General features: G+C 47.8%; 1 protein-coding gene across 1 annotated transcript; it reads right to left on the reverse strand.

Annotated features, from left to right (window-relative positions):
* Positions 1-4763: 4763 nt before the first annotated feature.
* LOC130490126 (olfactory receptor 11L1-like) lies at positions 4764-5687 on the reverse strand. The gene has a single exon (XM_056863937.1). It carries the CDS (start codon positions 5685-5687, stop codon positions 4764-4766), a length of 924 nt encoding a protein of 307 aa, XP_056719915.1.
* Positions 5688-17821: the final 12134 nt, after the last annotated feature.

Below are 17821 nucleotides of genomic sequence, written 5' to 3' on the forward strand. Positions count from 1 at the left end.
TAGCCACCAAGTAAGCATCACAGTTCAGTGGTAGAACTTGGCATGCAGAAGGTCCCAGGTTCAATCACCAGGTAAAAGGATCACGTAGTAGGTGATGTGAAAGACCTCTGTCTGAGGCCCTGGAGAGTTCCTGCCATTCTGAATTGACAATACTGACTGTCTGATTCATTATAAGGCAGCTTCAGGTGCCCAAGAATAGCCTCAATATCAAAATCAGCATGTATTTGGAGGATGTTATTTTTGCTGCTAGTCTAGATGTTTTGATGGGTACCCTTCTTTTCTGCTCCCTTTTTACTTTCTATATAATTAAACTAGATGTGTGGGATTTTAAACAGTTGTGTCTGAGTTTCCCAGACCCAACTCAGGTTTCCGACAGCTACATAGCAGCTGAAGGGAATGGCTGTGTTTTTTTTTAAATAAAGAATAGCCCATTTGGATTCAGATCACTGCCACAGGAGGAAGCAGGGCTCATGTCTTCCCCAGACATTTTCTTGCAGTAGAACAGCTCAACACTGTTTTTTTTTTCGTTTGTTTGTTGTTGTTTTTTGCTTTTGTTGCTACTCCAAGCGGAATATTCTGAGCCCCTGGACCCAACACTTTAAAAATCTGCATGTCTGGTTTGGTACTTATTTCAAAGTAGTAATTTGGAGCATTGTTGAGCAAGGCAACATTGAGATAATTTTGCAAAGCAATTTCTACAAAACTCCATTCCTCACTGTTCATTTTGTAGTACATTGTTCATTCAACTGTGATTACTGAAACATGTTTGAGTCCCCAGACCATTGGCTGCTCTCCATTTGTAAGTTCCTAAAAGCCAATGCTATCAAAACTCCTGGCTTTCAAGGAATCCCTTCCACGTTGATTAATGCATCAAAGATCCCAGAATACGTGCATTCTAGATAATTCAGGAGCATGTTGACAGCTGCAACAGCTGAGTGGCTAACACTGCAATCCTATGCAGAGTTACTCCAGTCTAAGTCAGCTGATTTCAGTGGGCTTAGACAGGAGTACTTTTGCATAGGATTGCATTGCTGGAGAGGGAGAAAATGCATTAGGAAATCCCAAATCTGAATATCAACTCAGTTGGAAACTTCCTAGCTAGCCTTAAAGCACACCATTTTTTCCTTCTCAAACCCAATTTGCAATATGAAAATAATCACTGATCTGACAAGATTGTTATTAGGGTTGCCAACTCCAATTTGAGAAATTCCTGGAGATGTACAGGCAGAGCCTGGAGAAGGCAAAGGTTGGGGGAGTGAGGGAGCTCAGCAGGGAAGTGATGTCATAGAGTCAACCCTCCAAAGTTGCCATTTCCTGCAGGAGAGCTGACCTCTATAGTCTGGAGATCGGTTATAATTCCAAGAGAACTGCAAGCCCCACCTAGTGTTTGGTTACCCTGGTTATTACAATGATTACAGAGGTGAGTTCTGCATGGCTAACTGTCTTTCAGTTCTAGGGTGCATATTCAGTTCATGGAGTGCACTGTTTGGACCTCTTGAGCTTCACCATCACCTCACGTGAACCGAGACCTGAAGCACACCCAGAAATCTCCTGCAAATGCCACTTTAGGCCAGAACTGGTTCTTAATACTTAGGCAGGCAAAAATCTTGACCAGAAGATAGATCTTTGGTTTACCTTATTCAGTGAAGCACTTACAGTTCTGGCATTTCAGGACAGATGGAGGCTGAAGCAGCTCAAGGGAAATGCTGGTTTCTTAAACATTGGACACTTTTCTGTCTTTAAGATATAGACTACAATGGATATCATCTGGTCCCACTCCCAGCCTCCAGTCTGCGGTTCAGACCATTCAGAAGATGAACTTTTATATGTATCATTGGCACGATAACAGCTAACAGAAAGAGCTCCCGAATTACAAGAGATTTTACTCTTTATGTATCATGCTTTTTTGTCAAGGGTATTTCCTGTTCTCAAGGGTGCCCTCTTTCTTCCAACTGACTCTTCACTCATAATTTGGTGGGGAATTGAAATCTCCCTTAAAGGAATACAGATTTAATCTGCCTTGAAATCATCACATCTAAAGCTTAGCTGTATGTAATACACTTATTTAAACATTACTATCCCTGACTTTCTGCCCAAGGTCACCAGGGGAGAACAGCTTTATTAAGAACAGACGATAAACCCAATTAACATCAAAACTAAAACACATATCTAAAAATGTAGTCAGCACTTAAAACATAGGGCAGGAAGGAGGGTTCACTCATGTAATATCAGATTAAACAAAAAAAAGTCTTCATCCACTGACATAAAACAGTGTTAGGAAGGGACTCCTAGGAAGGGTATTCCATAATTTTTGGTGCCATGACTGAGAAGGCCCACTTTCAGGCTGCCACCCCTGCCTTCTGACCTCAGAATGTGGGACACCCAAAGCAGGACCTCAGAAGAAGACCATAGTGGTTGGGTAGTTCCTATAGCAGATGTGATAACACTCCTGAAGACCACCACCCAGGTTGAACTGCTGTCCCAGATTCAGGAGTTCACTACTTTTTTCCTGTGCCCCCCAAACACACTATCTCCCAACAGAACCCCTTTTACACAGGAATACAGTCACAGTTCACCACCCATCTCATCTCTATTTAATAGGTAGAGAACCTGGACACAGTGTGTCCTCTCTTTTTTTTCCCCAGAGACATCAACAGACAGGGGAGCCTAGTTCCTTAAGTCAACCGCCCTTCACCCAGCACTTCAAAGAACTGTTGGGGTTGAGAACTAAACATTGTTTGCCCATGTCACACTGCCACCATTTATTCAGAGATAAGTCTATGTATAGTGACCGAGGCTTTACAGGTGTGTGCATGTATGTATGTCTCTTTCTGCTCCTGACACAATACACATCCAGTCATCAGGGATGAACAAACAAAAGGAGATAACTTTTTATTGAAAGTTTAACACAACAGGGGAGGGATTCATAAATATATATACAACATTTCTCAACTCTTAACCTTTTGAACTCTGATTCAGTTCATACTTGGCTTTTTAGTACCAGATAACTTTCCCATCAGTATGGGTAGCAGTGCTAGTCTGTCAATAGCAGTAGAAAAGGGCAAGAGTCCAGTATCACCTTAAAGACTAACAAAATTTCTGGGATTAAAATTTTGTTAAGGTGCTACTGGGCTCTTGCTCTTTTCCATCTGTGACAGGCTACTTTTCTAATCTTCCCTAACACAAAACTGTAAATTGTTACTTCACTGTTCTTCTGCTGACCAACTAACTCTCAGTGGTTCTAACTGTCTCTCTGCTCTCAACATGCCATTGACTCTTGGGGTCAACACCAGCATCTTGAATTGATAAGAAAGGCCCTGTAGCCAATACAGACCTTGATGGACCAAGGGTCTGTGGCAGCTTCATGGTTACTAAACTCATGCTAGGTAATATGGAAGTCCATTCTTAATAACTCACGTGTACAAAGCACATAATATTGGTCAAAAGATCAATTTTCTTGAATAGGGGATGGGTGCATCTTCTCATTCAGTCTGAACACCCTCCTTATGCGAAGTTTGCATTTAGTGAGCATTCTGTACATGTACTGAAATGGATAGAATGTTGGAAGGATACCTGGATTCAGATTCACATTCTGCCATGAAATTACCCAGATTACTTTGGACCAGTCATAGCTTAAAATTTAAAAAATGCATAATAATCTACCTCCCAGAGATGTTGTACAAATAAAATACATATCTCCATCTATGCTATCCTGAGCTCCTGGGAGGACAGTGGGATTCAAATATGTAAATAAATGTATGCAAAGCAGTTAAATATCATATGGCAATGTTTTCCTTTGAAACATAAAGCTTTAATACATTATTTTACATGGCAGATGACTAAAATGAACTGACATTCATATTTCAGTTGCAGAACAGGAAAAGCTGCTTAATTTTAAATACCCTGTTCACCTTCTTTTCTGTAATGTAAGGTGCTCCATTCTATCCACTTTCAAAATGACTGCCAGAGAACTCCCCTCCCCCACCAACAAGGATGAAATCTGATACACTCTATTGTGGTGGATGTTGTTGTAGACTTTGTGAACACATGAACACATGAAGCTGCCTTATATTAAATCAGGCCCTTGGTCCACCAAAGTCAGTATTGTCTACTCAGACCGGCAGCGGCTCTCTAGGGTCTCAGGTCGAGGTCTTTCACATCACCTACTTCCTAGTCCCTTTAACTGGAGATGCCGGGGATTGAACCTGGGACCTTCTGCATGCCAAGCTGATGCTCTACCACTGAGCCACAGCCCCTCCCCTAAATATTATACTGTGTTGGATCTTATGGATGCATTCCACTAATGGCAACAGCTTTCTTTACTTCCCCTGATTCAGCAGGTGTTTCTGCTTCATAAGAGCCTCTTGCCCCAAAGGAAAGCACTGTGCACAGTATAAAGATGGTACCATTAGATGAATAAATCAATAGGATTTTACCCTTTCTTAGCTGGCTGGATACTGTATCCAATTCCTCTTATCTTGAAAGCCCCAGGCTACAATCAGTAACAAAGAAGTCAGAACATTCCGAGTGGCCATCATGGCTATTGTCCATCATAGACCTCTTTTCTATGATGTATTGGCATAGGATCAAAGCATTCTTTTCCTCAAAGAGCTGCCATCCTTCCAAGGAAGTCTTCCTTTTCATAAAAACAAGCCTTTGGCTCCAACCCACTGGAAGAAAATTTGTACTTAGAGTCAAATCCTGAATACTAACTACCATGGATGACATTTGTTCTAAAACCAAATTCCCTGGAGTTCAGTGAACTAGACAGATTTCTTCAGAAATTTTCTCAGGGCCTCCCTCATCTCACGGTTCCTCAGGCTATATATCAGGGGATTTACAAGAGGAGTCAGGAGTGTATAAAAGACAGACAAGACTTTGTTTAATGCTTTGAGCCTCTCTGTCCTTGGAAGCACATAAACACTCACCAAAGTCCCATAGAAAATGGAAACTACAATGAGGTGAGAAGAACAAGTGGAGAAAGCCTTTTTCTTCCCCGTGGTGGATGGGATTCTCATGATGTTCCTGATGATGAATATGTAGGATGTCATGGTTAATGTAAATGGTGGAAAAGTAAAAATGGATGAAAATATTGTGGTCACACGTTCTGCAGTCTTAGTTTCCCCACAAGAAAGCTTCATTACTGGAGCTATGTCACAAAAGAAATGATCAATGTCCTTGGGACCACAGAATATTAGCTGTGACATCAGCAATATGTATATTGACATCCCTATGAATCCATTGATCCAAGAGCCAGCTGCCAGACGGAAGCATAGCTTCGTGTTCATAAGAGAGACATAATGCAGAGGTTTGCAAATGGCTAAATAACGATCGTAAGACATCATTGCTAGGAGATAACATTGTACAGCAGCTAAAGAGGCAAAAAAATAAAACTGGGCAATACATCCCTGAACAGAAATGGTGCTACGCCCAGTCAAGCAGCCAGCAAGCATCTTCGGAAGGATGGTGCAAACTGTGAAACTGTCCAAGCAGGAGAGGTTACCTAAGAAGAAATACATGGGGGTATGAAGTTGTTGTTCAGAAATCACTAGGACAATAATGAGGATGTTCCCAGACATAGTGCAGATGTAGATCAGCAGAAAGAGCAAGAAGAGAGGAATCTGAAGGTGCTGTACATCCCCAAATCCCAGAAGATTTAATTCAGCAATGGTTGTTTGATTTCCCATCTTGCATTGGCCATGTGTTATACAAAATAAAACAAAATACAATTAGTTCCCTGATCCCTACATATGTAACCCACATATAAGTCGTCATCATCATCATCTCATTGCAGACAGCTGAACTATGGGTTCAGGAGTATATACTTTTACTTTAGGAGTAAATATTTTAGACATGTAAATTACTAGTAATTGGAACTACTGGTGATTTATTACAGACAGTCTTTCTTGTAACTACTCAACTTGTATTTGCTATCGAGATTGTTCATATGAAGATTTCAAAAGTCATTATGAATTGACATGTGTGTTGAACTTCATAGGTATTTTTTTAGCAATCAGTATTTAAAATGATTTTCCTGACACCCTCTATTTCTCGCCTGTGAGTGTATTGATATTCTTTGTCCTGCGACCCCCGGGACCCCGGGAGTCGCCGGACTTGGCAGGGCTCCTCCTCCTTCCCCAAGAAGGGGCAGGCTGCAGGAGGAGGCGTCGGGACCGCCGCCGCTTGCGGCGGCGGGGTTCGGGCCGCCAGGGGAGCTCGCCGGCGGCGGGGGGGGAAGCGGGGCGCCGGGGAAACGACCCGGCTCCCCCGAGAACTTACCAGACCCCCCGGTCTCCTTTGCAGGGGGCCGCGAACCCCGCCAGCAGAGGGGCTGGCCCGAGGGCGGCGGCAGCAGCGGCGAAGAGGGAGAGGGGCGGCAGCCAGGAGGCGGCCCCGAAGAAGAGCGGAGCGGGCGGCGGCCCGCGAAACAGCTGATGGGCGGCCGCGCCCGGAGTGGAAGGGGGCGGGGAAGCTCAACCCCGTGGCGGGAGGCGGGGACCAGGGAAAGACAGGGAAACCTGGGAGACAGGAGCGGGGAGGAGGCGGGGAAGGTCACGGGGACGGGTGGAGGGCGGCACCGGGAGGGAGGAGGATAAAAGGGGTGGAGGACGCGGAGGCCGAGGAGGAGCAGCAGGAGGAGTCTGTGGGGATCGACTGGGCAGGCGGCACAGTGATCCTGGCTTCCTCTGCGGGGGAATTGGAGCCAGACCCCCTCCTAAAAAGGTCTGAGGCCAGGGAAGCTCCTCCACCTCGAACTCCTCCTACACCGGTGGGAGGCGCCCCGAACGCAGAGGGGACAGGGGGCCTCACAGTGGTGGAGAATGCGGGCAGTGGGGGCCTAGGGAAGCGACCCCCCCCACATATCCCAGCCCAACCTGGTTGGCGGCCCTCGCGACCCCTGTTACGCCCTCCGGTCTTCGCCGTCCCCAAGCCTACAACCGGAGCCGTGATGGAACCCACAGCGCCACAGGGGGCGGCCGGTACAGATTTCTCCCAGTTCGGGAAGTGGATGGCGGATCACCAAGGCCGCCTCATGCAGGAAATGTGGCAACAGCAGCAAGAAGCCCAGCAACGAATGATGATGGACATGGCCCGCCAGGCCCAGGAGGCCCAGGCCGTTCTGATGCGGGATGTCTGTAAGTCTTTGGAGCTGGCCAGAGGAAGTGGGGGAGATGGAGCAGGAGGCAACCCGCCAGGCTCTACACCACGTATGCCCCCCATCCCTTTAGCTCGGCTGGGACCGGAAGACGACATCGACGGATATTTGGATGCATTTGAACGGACGGCCGAAGCGTCGGGGTGGCCCAAAGAAAGGTGGTCTTTCATAATTGGGCCCCACCTGACCGGCCCCGCCCAGGCCGCATTGAAAGCATTACCCAAGGCCGAAAGTGCTAATTACGATCAGTTAAAGAAAGCCCTCTTGGCTCGCTATGCGATCTCAGAGGAAACCTACCGACAGAAATTCCGCCAGCTGACCTGGAAGAAGGGGGAACCCGCCAGAGCTTTTGTCACTGCCCTTAAAGATGCGGCTGAACGTTGGCTCCAACCGGCAGTCACCCCCAGTCAAACCATAGTGGAAAGAGTGGTGATGGAACAGCTGGTGCAGGTCGTGCCCCCACGGGCCAAGGATTGGCTGGTGTGTAACCGACCCAAAACTCTAGAAGATGCCACAACCTTGTTGGAAAACGTGTCCGCTCTAGAGACCCGGGAGCCAACACGGGACGTCCCTCGAGGAGGCAGTCGTCCGGTGGGCGCCCCTAGTTTGGCCCGGGATGGACGGGCCCGTATCCTTCCCCGCCTACTACCGGGGGGGAACCCCCGGGGCCCGCCAGGAACCCTGGGGAGACCCGGGAGCGGACCCGGAGGAGGCCTGGGTGGGCAGAACCGTCCCCCAGTCCGCCCCGAAGGAGTAAGTGGGGAGATGGCGGGGAAAGGCCCGTGCTTCACTTGTGGACAGTGGGGACACTTCAAGCGAGAGTGCCCCCTCATGGAGTGCGACTTCGGGGGCGAATACGCTTTCCAGGCCGGGGTACCCGGGGCAAGACCCAAGCCCCTCTTGGTGGACCTTCAGTTGAGGGGGCGCCCACTCCAGGCCTTGCTGGACACCGGGTCATCTATCTCAATGGTTCTCGACTCCTTCTTGCCCCAGAACCTGCCAGTGCGGAGGATGGCCGCAGTGGCGTGTTTCCACCGACATGTGGAAGAGTACCCGGTGGTCCAAGTGGGGGTCGAGTGGAATGCCCGGTGGTGGCGGATGGAGGTGGCGAGGGTCCGAACACTCCCCTACCCCATGTTGATCGGACGAGACGCGCCCTGTTTCGGAGAGATGATGGCAAACATCGGATCCCCGACCCCGGAGGCCAAGGAGGATCACGTCAGGGTAACAGAAGTCGAAGACGAGGAACGGCCGGGGCCCTCCAGCGTCGGCGGGGAGCAAACACCGTCGTCCAGGGATTCCCTGACGCACGAATGGGAAGGAGACGGCCGGTTCGCCCACGCCCAGAACCAGGACCCCACTCTGGCAGCCCTGAGACGGTTGGTGGCGGTGAGTGAAGGGCAGGTTCGGGATCCCCGAAGGGCGGGACGTTGGCCCCGAATAATTGAAAAACGCGGGCGGTGGTATAGGGTGGTCCTAGATAAAGGGACGGAGGTGGAACAGCTGTTGGTCCCCTCTGAATACCGGGCCCAACTGCTGCGGTTAAGTCACGATCACTCCTGGGCCGGCCATCAGGGGGTGAAGAACACCTTACACCGCCTCCTTGGGCGGTTCTTCTGGCCCGCCATTTCCAAAGAAGTGAAGGCTTTCTGTCAGTCTTGTCCCCGATGCCAGCGCTGGACACCCCGCCCTCCGCCTCGAGCCCCGTTACAGCCACTTCCAGTGATCAGAACCCCGTTCGACCGCATCGCCATGGACTTCGTGGGGCCACTTCCACGGACCCCCCGGGGAAACCGGTTCATACTAGTAATTGTAGATTATGCTACCAGGTTCCCCGAAGCCATCCCGCTGCGGTCTATGCAGGCGATGGGGGTCTGCCGGGCTCTAATTAGGTTCTTTGCTCAGGTAGGGTTACCAAGTGAAGTATTAACCGATAGGGGCTCCTCCTTTACGGGGGGCATCACACGACAGTTGTGTAAAACACTCGGAGTCCAGCAAATCTTCACTTCCGTGGCCCATCCCCAGACGGACGGGCTAGTAGAGCGGTTCAACCAGACGTTGAAAAACATGCTGAGGAAACTGGCAGGGGACCATCCACACCAGTGGGATCTCTATGTGGACCCCGTACTGTTCGCAGTCAGGGAGACCCCGCAAGCATCAACCGGGTATGCCCCCTTTGAATTGTTGTACGGACGGAGACCCCGAGGCATCTTAGGATTGGTTGAGCGGCCGTGGAGAGGCCGTGAAGAAGGAATAGAAGGTCGGGAGGTACCGGACTACCTGCAGGACCTCAGGGAAAGGTTAGACGTAGCTCGAGACTTGGCCGCCCAAAACCTGCAGAAAGCCCAACAAGAACAAAAGGCCGCCTACGACCGGGGCACCCGGGAACGAGAATTTCAGGCAGGAGAACAAGTCCTGGTGAAGGGAAGGATTTTCGGGGTTGGCGAAACTGATCCCTGGAAAGGCCCCTTTGAAGTGACCAAAGTGATAGGTCCCTGCACGTACGAGGTGAAGTGCGGACAGCGGGGGCACCAACGAAAACAAATACACATAAACGACCTAAAAGCATGGGTAGACAGGTCGGGTTCAATAGGGCTGTGTCAATTGGGGGAGGAACCTCTAGAACTCCCCGATGGACAAATTCCTTGGGGCGAGCCGGGGGTAAAGAAGGAGCACCCTCACATAGATCCGGGGCTAACCCCCGAGCAGCGACAACAAGTGATCCAACTACTCACCGGCTTACCTGTGATCTTCGCCTCCGACCCCGGGCGCACGACAATGGTCTCCCACGAAGTACGCACGCCGGACGGGAAGGTGGCCCGATCACCTTGGCGCCCCGTTCCCCGCCAGCGGTGGGAAGCCGTAGAACGGGAAGTAGCCAAGATGTTAGCCTTGGGGGTAGTGGAACCTTCGCGTAGTGCCTGGCGAAGTCCCATAGTGCTGGTGCCGAAGCCCGACGGGACTGTGCGGTTCTGTGTGGACTACCGGAAGGTCAACGACCTAGCACAGTTCGACGCGTACCCTATGCCGCGTTCGGATATTCTCATCGACCAATTGGGGGCTGCCCGGTATATATCGGCTATAGACCTGACGAAAGGGTACTGGCAGATCCCCATGAGACTAGAAGACCGGGAGAAAACAGCTTTCGCCACACCGTCAGGTCTCTACCAATTCACGGTAATGCCCTTCGGCCTTCACGGCGCGGCCGCCACCTTTCAACGGTTAGTCGACTGCGTACTAGCCCACTGCCAGGGTTTCTCCATGGCTTACATCGATGATATTATTGTGTTCAGTCCAGATTGGGACACCCATCTACTCCATCTGCGAACAGTGTTGCTGGCATTACACAACGCGGGCCTTAAAGCCAACCCGGCCAAAAGCCACATAGGTTTCCAAGAATTACGATACCTGGGATATATCGTGGGGAACGGACAACTTCGACCTTTACCTGAGAAGGTGACAACATTAGCGGAATCCCCATTACCACGCACCAAACGGCAGGTGCGCAGGTTTCTGGGAATCGTCGGGTATTATGGCAAATTCATACCCCACTTTGCCTCGCGGGCCGCTCCGCTGACGGATTGCCTGCGAAACTCGGAGCCTAACCTCGTCCGATGGACGATGGCACGTCGAGAAGCCTTTCAAGATCTACGGGGTGCTTTGTCTTCTGATCCCGTGTTGAAGAATCCTGACTTTTCCAAGCCGTTCCACGTCCATACCGACGCTTCCGACGCGGGACTCGGGGCAGCCTTGGTCCAAGTCTACAACGGGGCGGAACACCCCGTGTTGTACCTCAGCCGCAAACTCCAGGCGGCCGAACGCCACTATGCCACCATCGAAAAAGAGGCCTTGGCCATCAAATGGGCCGTAGGAGCCTTGCAGTATTACTTGACGGATAACCCCTTTGTCCTGGTCACCGACCACGCACCCCTACGCTGGATGCACCAGATGAAGCACCATAACCCCCGGATCCTACGGTGGTACGTGTCCCTCCTGCCATTCCAGTTTACAGTCCAACATCGGCCGGGGACCCAACATCTCCTGGCAGACTACCTCTCCCGGGTCTTCGAGCCGCCTCCGAGGGCCGGTCCAAGGGGGGGGATGTGTCCTGCGACCCCCGGGACCCCGGGAGTCGCCGGACTTGGCAGGGCTCCTCCTCCTTCCCCAAGAAGGGGCAGGCTGCAGGAGGAGGCGTCGGGACCGCCGCCGCTTGCGGCGGCGGGGTTCGGGCCGCCAGGGGAGCTCGCCGGCGGCGGGGGGGGAAGCGGGGCGCCGGGGAAACGACCCGGCTCCCCCGAGAACTTACCAGACCCCCCGGTCTCCTTTGCAGGGGGCCGCGAACCCCGCCAGCAGAGGGGCTGGCCCGAGGGCGGCGGCAGCAGCGGCGAAGAGGGAGAGGGGCGGCAGCCAGGAGGCGGCCCCGAAGAAGAGCGGAGCGGGCGGCGGCCCGCGAAACAGCTGATGGGCGGCCGCGCCCGGAGTGGAAGGGGGCGGGGAAGCTCAACCCCGTGGCGGGAGGCGGGGACCAGGGAAAGACAGGGAAACCTGGGAGACAGGAGCGGGGAGGAGGCGGGGAAGGTCACGGGGACGGGTGGAGGGCGGCACCGGGAGGGAGGAGGATAAAAGGGGTGGAGGACGCGGAGGCCGAGGAGGAGCAGCAGGAGGAGTCTGTGGGGATCGACTGGGCAGGCGGCACAGTGATCCTGGCTTCCTCTGCGGGGGAATTGGAGCCAGACCCCCTCCTAAAAAGGTCTGAGGCCAGGGAAGCTCCTCCACCTCGAACTCCTCCTACACCGGTGGGAGGCGCCCCGAACGCAGAGGGGACAGGGGGCCTCACATTCTTTTTAATATAAATGTTTTATTTTTCAACACAACACTTACCAACATATAAACATAAACATATTGACTTTCCTAATTACCATGTGATACCCACTAGGAGGTGCCTTGATATCACAATGATGAAGACTTTTATGTAGATTTTGTTTCTTTCACTAATGTAGATATTTTGATGGACATAATGAGATAGATTGACTCAATAAAGGAAGCCATGGTAATAAAGGCAATAAAAGAAGCAAGGTTTTTAATGATAGGATGTTTTGGAGGTCATTAATTCAAAGGGTTGCCATAACTCAGAACGGACTTAATGGCACATAACACACACAACACATTTTCTTTTCTGATGTTGCATCATACTCAGTAACATATCTAGTTTGGTCTGCCTCTTCTTACAATGTGCTTAGTAGGACTGACAATGCTGAGCAACAGAGCTTCAAAAATTGAACTAAATATTTGATTCTAACAGGTTAACCTTCAATCAGGCTGCCCACATGGTTTACACTGTACATTTTTATGTCATTCACTTGTCAAGCAAGACTTACAATACAGATTAAAGCCTATGTCTATTCAAAACATTATAAAATAAACAGGTATGAAGTCTGATGAGTCATATGAGGCTACACCATACTGAAAATGGTAAATACATGTTTTGCTTTGGGTAGGATTCTGTGCAACTGATAATATGTTATCTGTTTAACACTTTTCTGGTCTATTGCTCCAAAGTACCACTATCAGAAACATATCAAGATACAAGTAAAACAATGTAAACTATCAATACAACATAACTGGAAAAAAGAGAAGAAGTAGGGAAAAAAAGATCAGAAGTGAAAAATCAGTGAAATATTAAGATTCTTAGCATGAAATTATAAAACAGTAAGGAACCAGTAAAAGAAAACCATCTAGGACTATATAAAATAGATTGAAAATGGATGTTTTTAAAATGGTCAGCCAAAAGCTTGGGCAAATTAAAAAATAAAACTCAACCCAACACCTGAAACCAAAAAGTTAATAAGCACCAGGCTTGCTTTAGGGAGTGTACCCCCCAAATCCATCTCCTGATGCCTTCCACCTGAGTTCTGATGGCGGGGGCATGCAGAGCAGAGCTTGCAATAACTGTGTCACTAGAGCCCCAGGTTAGCCTGATCTCTTCAGATCTCAGAAGCTAAGCAGGGTCAGCCCTGGTTGTATTTGGATGGGCAACCTCCAAGAAATACCAGGGCCATAACATGGAGGCAGACAATGGCAAACCCCCTCCAAATGTCTCTTGCCTTGAAAACCTTACGGGGTCACCATAAGTCAGCTGTGACTTGACCGCACCAAAAAAAAAGAGTCTTCATTTACATAGATGCTATTATTAATCCTATTGAGCATTGTTAGGGAAAGCAACTATTTATTAATCATTTCTTCAGAACCTCTTCCATATTAGCTAAGCTGTTTATCCAAATATCTGTTTGTTTTTAATTAATGCATTGTGAATATAGGGCCAGTGTGGCTTAGTGGTAGAATAAAGGGGTAGGATTTGGGAAAAAGAGGTTGAAATCTCTATTGAATCACACTGCACTCCCTCTCTGACTCTCACTGAGTTCTTGTGAGGATAAAGTAGAGAGGGAAAAATTATGTATGATGCCCTGAGGAAGTTTAAGGGAGGGCTGGATAATAATGTAATAGGTCTGGGTTTTTCCATCTTTTTTAATAGCTGAAACATGCTTTTGTCACCAGAACTCCATTCCCAAGTTGTTAGAAATCAATGGCTTCCAACTTTCAAGGAGTCTCTTGTATACTGATAAATGATAAATGAACCCAGAATTAATTAATGTTCCACAGGAATCTAGGATATGTAGAGAGTTGGAAAGTTTAATAGCTAAGGGAAGGAGCAGAAAACTGGGAAATACCCTTTTTCAATCTCACCCCATCCACAAACGTCCTTGGTTTCTCTCACACTCCCAATCTGCAGTATGGAGATAGTAACACTGCAGTCTTTACAACACCACCTTTGGAGAGATCAGAGATAATGTATGTAAAGTAGCTCATCAGATGATAACTACTGGGATTATGCTCAAAACCAGATATTCCATTCATGCTGGACTCTGGCTTCACCTGCTGGACATCACCATACCCTTCCTGGCAAACTTGACCTGGACCATACCCAGTACTCTCCTGAATTTGCCCCACTAGGCCAGTTTCGGTTCATACTCAATTGCCAGCAACATTTCTTAATCAGAATAGATGGAGGGGTTCTCTGGCTTACCTTATTGATGGTTTACTGATCTGAGAGATTTTAAGGACAGATAGAAACCAAAGCAGCTGTTTTCCTATACTCTGGGAGATCTTCGGTCTACCATATGGTCCCAACCTCCACTGTGCAATTCAGGCTACTCAGAGAAGGCGCTTTTATATGTACCATGCTTCGTTCTGCCTAGTGTGTTTTATGTTCTCAAGGGAAACTGGAGGACTTTGTCTTTTCCAATTGATTCATTAGTCATAACATGGTTGGGCAATAAAATCTCTCCTAATTATAAGACATTTTCAAATGATAACACAAATATGCTACCTCTGGAAAACTAAGGATAACATTGTCGAAGGCTTTCACGGTCAGAGTTCATTGGTTCTTGTGGGTTATCCGGGCTGTGTAACCGTGGTCTTGGTATTTTCTTTCCTGACGTTTTGCCAGCAGCTGTGGCAGGCATCTTCAGAGGAGTAACACTGAAGGACAGAGAGACACTGTCCTTCAGTGTTACTCCTCTGAAGATGCCTGCCACAGCTGCTGGCGAAACGTCAGGAAAGAAAAGACCAAGACCACGGTTACACAGCCCGGATAACCCACAAGAACCAAGGATAACATTGCCTATTCCTAAATATGAATTATGGCTAGGAACTTTGGCAACAGTCATGTCTGGGAGATATTTACATATCACTTTGTAAATATAAAGGGAAAAATAAAGCTGAAAGATGCCTCGTGCACAGTTCCTCTGGGCGATGAACCAGGCATTAGGGAAAACATAGGGTGGTCATCAGAAGAGGAACCCCTACCCTAGTCTTAAGAACAGCTAACTAAAGTTTTGCACAATTTGAGATATGTAGTATTTGGGGAAGCAGCCCAGTTAAATTTGGCTACATCACCCAAACCCAAATATTTAGATGAAAGATGCAGTCATTTTAGTTAATTATGTGTTTATTTCAAATATGTCTATCCTGCCTCCCCCCCCCCCAAAAGCCTAGTTTGTAAGCAAGCACAGTATTTGAGAATGTGAGGGAGGAAACTTGCTTCTGCACAAGAAGGCTACAATGGAGAAGAGAAACTGCCCAAAATGTAGAAGGAATAGTAAGGAGGAGGAAGAAGAGTTGGTTTTTATATGCCGACTTTCTCTGCCACTTAAGGGAGAATCAAACCGGCTTACAATCACCTTCCCCTCCCCACAACAGACACCCTGTGAGGTAGGTGAGGCTGAGAGAGAATGACTTGCCCAAGGTCACCCAGCTGGCTTCGTGTGTAGGAGTGGGGAAACACATCCAGTTCACCAGATTAGGCTCCGCCGCTCATGTGGAGGAGTGGGGAATCAAACCCGGTTCTCCAGATCAGACTCCACCTCTCCAAACCACCGTTCTTAACCACTACACCACGCTGGCTCAGAAGAAGGGGGAAAGTCATAGTTGGGTGGGTTGGTGGATGTCAAAATGGGGTGGGTGGGATAGAGATGACATGGGAAAGCTGAGAGACATTTAGAAAAATGTCAAATGTTCAATTAAAAGCAAACTTTTTTCACTTATGAGTAGGATTCTGTGCTCACAATTTGTGATTAAGGTACAGCTAAACAAAGAAGTGATTTGGATACAAACAAAGAAGTAGGTTGACTCCAACCGGCTTTTCCATTGGTAAAAAAAAGAGGGGTTCCATTTGACACCCCCCCCCCAAATCAGATGATGGGACTGCCATGAACTGAACCCATGCAAGACAAGGGATGTAGTAAAGGAAGTTTTCCTGGGGCTAGAGTTGACTTAAAATTCTGTTAGGAAAGTCTTAAGTATGCCTCAGACCAAGTTAATTGCTTCTGTAGCTGCCTATCCCTAAGGAATTAAAAAGTTAACAGGGTTAGAAATTTCTAGGGATTTAACTTGTCTTGAGGGCATCAAGTTTGTTGTCTGTGGTAGGTAAAGCGGAAAAAAATCATATATACCATTATGCAGAATATTTTAGTTCTGAATGGTATGGAGGCTCCTGGATCTTCCACCCTTAGCCATTCCGTCCTCTGATCTTGATCACCCATTCTTTATGATTTTTAGTTGTTTCAAATGAAGGTATTATTCCAAGCTTATTTTTTAGTTTTTTTTCCCTAATGGACTAATAATCAACATGCCATTTTTGAAATTTTATCTTAAATGTCTAAGGACCTGATGTAAACAATAAGCTATTGTGAATTTTGCACATGAGGTTCCTATCACAGGGGGAAAAATAGCTGCTAGTATGGATTTTACGTAATGCAAGACAATGGTTGATTTTCTGGTCACAGTATATGTTATCTATGCCATTGGTATAAATGGATGCATTAAGTCATTTTTTCCCCAAAAAATTGTGGTCATGTCTCTTTTTCAGTTGTGCTTAAAACTTAGGCTGTCTCAAAAATAGCAAATACAGGGATCCCTTTATGTCTGGACTCTACACATTCAGTTTCAAACAATGATGAAATACATCCCTATTTTTTAATCCACAGACAGAGAAGTAAACATTCCAAGCTAGCCTTTCCCATGACATGATAACTTTCTCCTTGTATAAATCTTCTCTTTTCATTTTGTAGTGTGTAAGGAGTCTTTCTCTGGCAGAAGCAGCCTTTCCACCAGTGGAACATTCCTCTCCCACTAGTGGACCCCTTGCAGTGAAAAATGGATCCATCTTTAATGGATGAGAAACTTTGGATCCAACCCATTGCCAGTAAATTGGAAGATCTTTCCAATACTTAAAATCTAAAAATTCAGGTAAGAACCTTTTAGTAGGAAGTATAACTAATATTAGTTCAATTTATATCTGTGAAATTACCCTGCTTGTTCTATACTTGGACAATGCTGCACTGCCAATGAGAACATTGAGCATTTTTATACATGTAAGTATTGCTTGCAGAAGGTAGGTGGCATGGTATCGTCCGATCTCATAAAATCTCAGAAGCTGAGCCGGGTCAGTACAAGACACAGAGAAACATGGTGGCCAAGATTCAGATGTAGCTGAGGAATATTCTGTGACAATGGATAAAACAGCTAATGATACTTTCTGAGAAGCAGGTGCTGTATTATCCGATATCAAGTACTTCGGTGAATTGTGTGAGAGATGTGGCAGCTTTTCTCTTTATAGCTTCAAGAATAAATTAATTTTATTTTCCCTCTTTTTAAGGTGTGAAATGGCACATGAATAGCTAATGGCTGTTAAATCTAGGGAAAGAACAAAGGAAAAGGAGAACGGAAAGGGAAGAGGAAGAGGCTTAGAGATGGGAAGCTTGTTTAGACTGTTTCAGTCAATCGGATCTGATACACAATCTGCTCATTAAGGAACAAGATTGTATAATATCAACTCTGGCATGGTAAGCAGAGCTTTACATAGTCATGACTGATGCTGTCATTGCAGGTGAAGTCGATCAGGAAGATGTGGAGCCAGAATCTGTCCACTGTGGATGAGTTCATCCTTTTAGGCTTCACTAGTCACCCCACGTTGCAGCCTCTCCTCCTGGTTATGTTCCTTGCCATGTCTCTGGCCACAGTAATTGGAAACAGCTTGATCATCTTCCTGGTCTGGACTGATTCCCGCCTCCACACAGCGATGTACTTCTTCATTGGGAATCTCTC

Source organism: Euleptes europaea, chromosome 18 (genome assembly GCF_029931775.1).
Source record: "Euleptes europaea isolate rEulEur1 chromosome 18, rEulEur1.hap1, whole genome shotgun sequence".
Lineage (NCBI taxonomy): Eukaryota > Metazoa > Chordata > Lepidosauria > Squamata > Sphaerodactylidae > Euleptes > Euleptes europaea.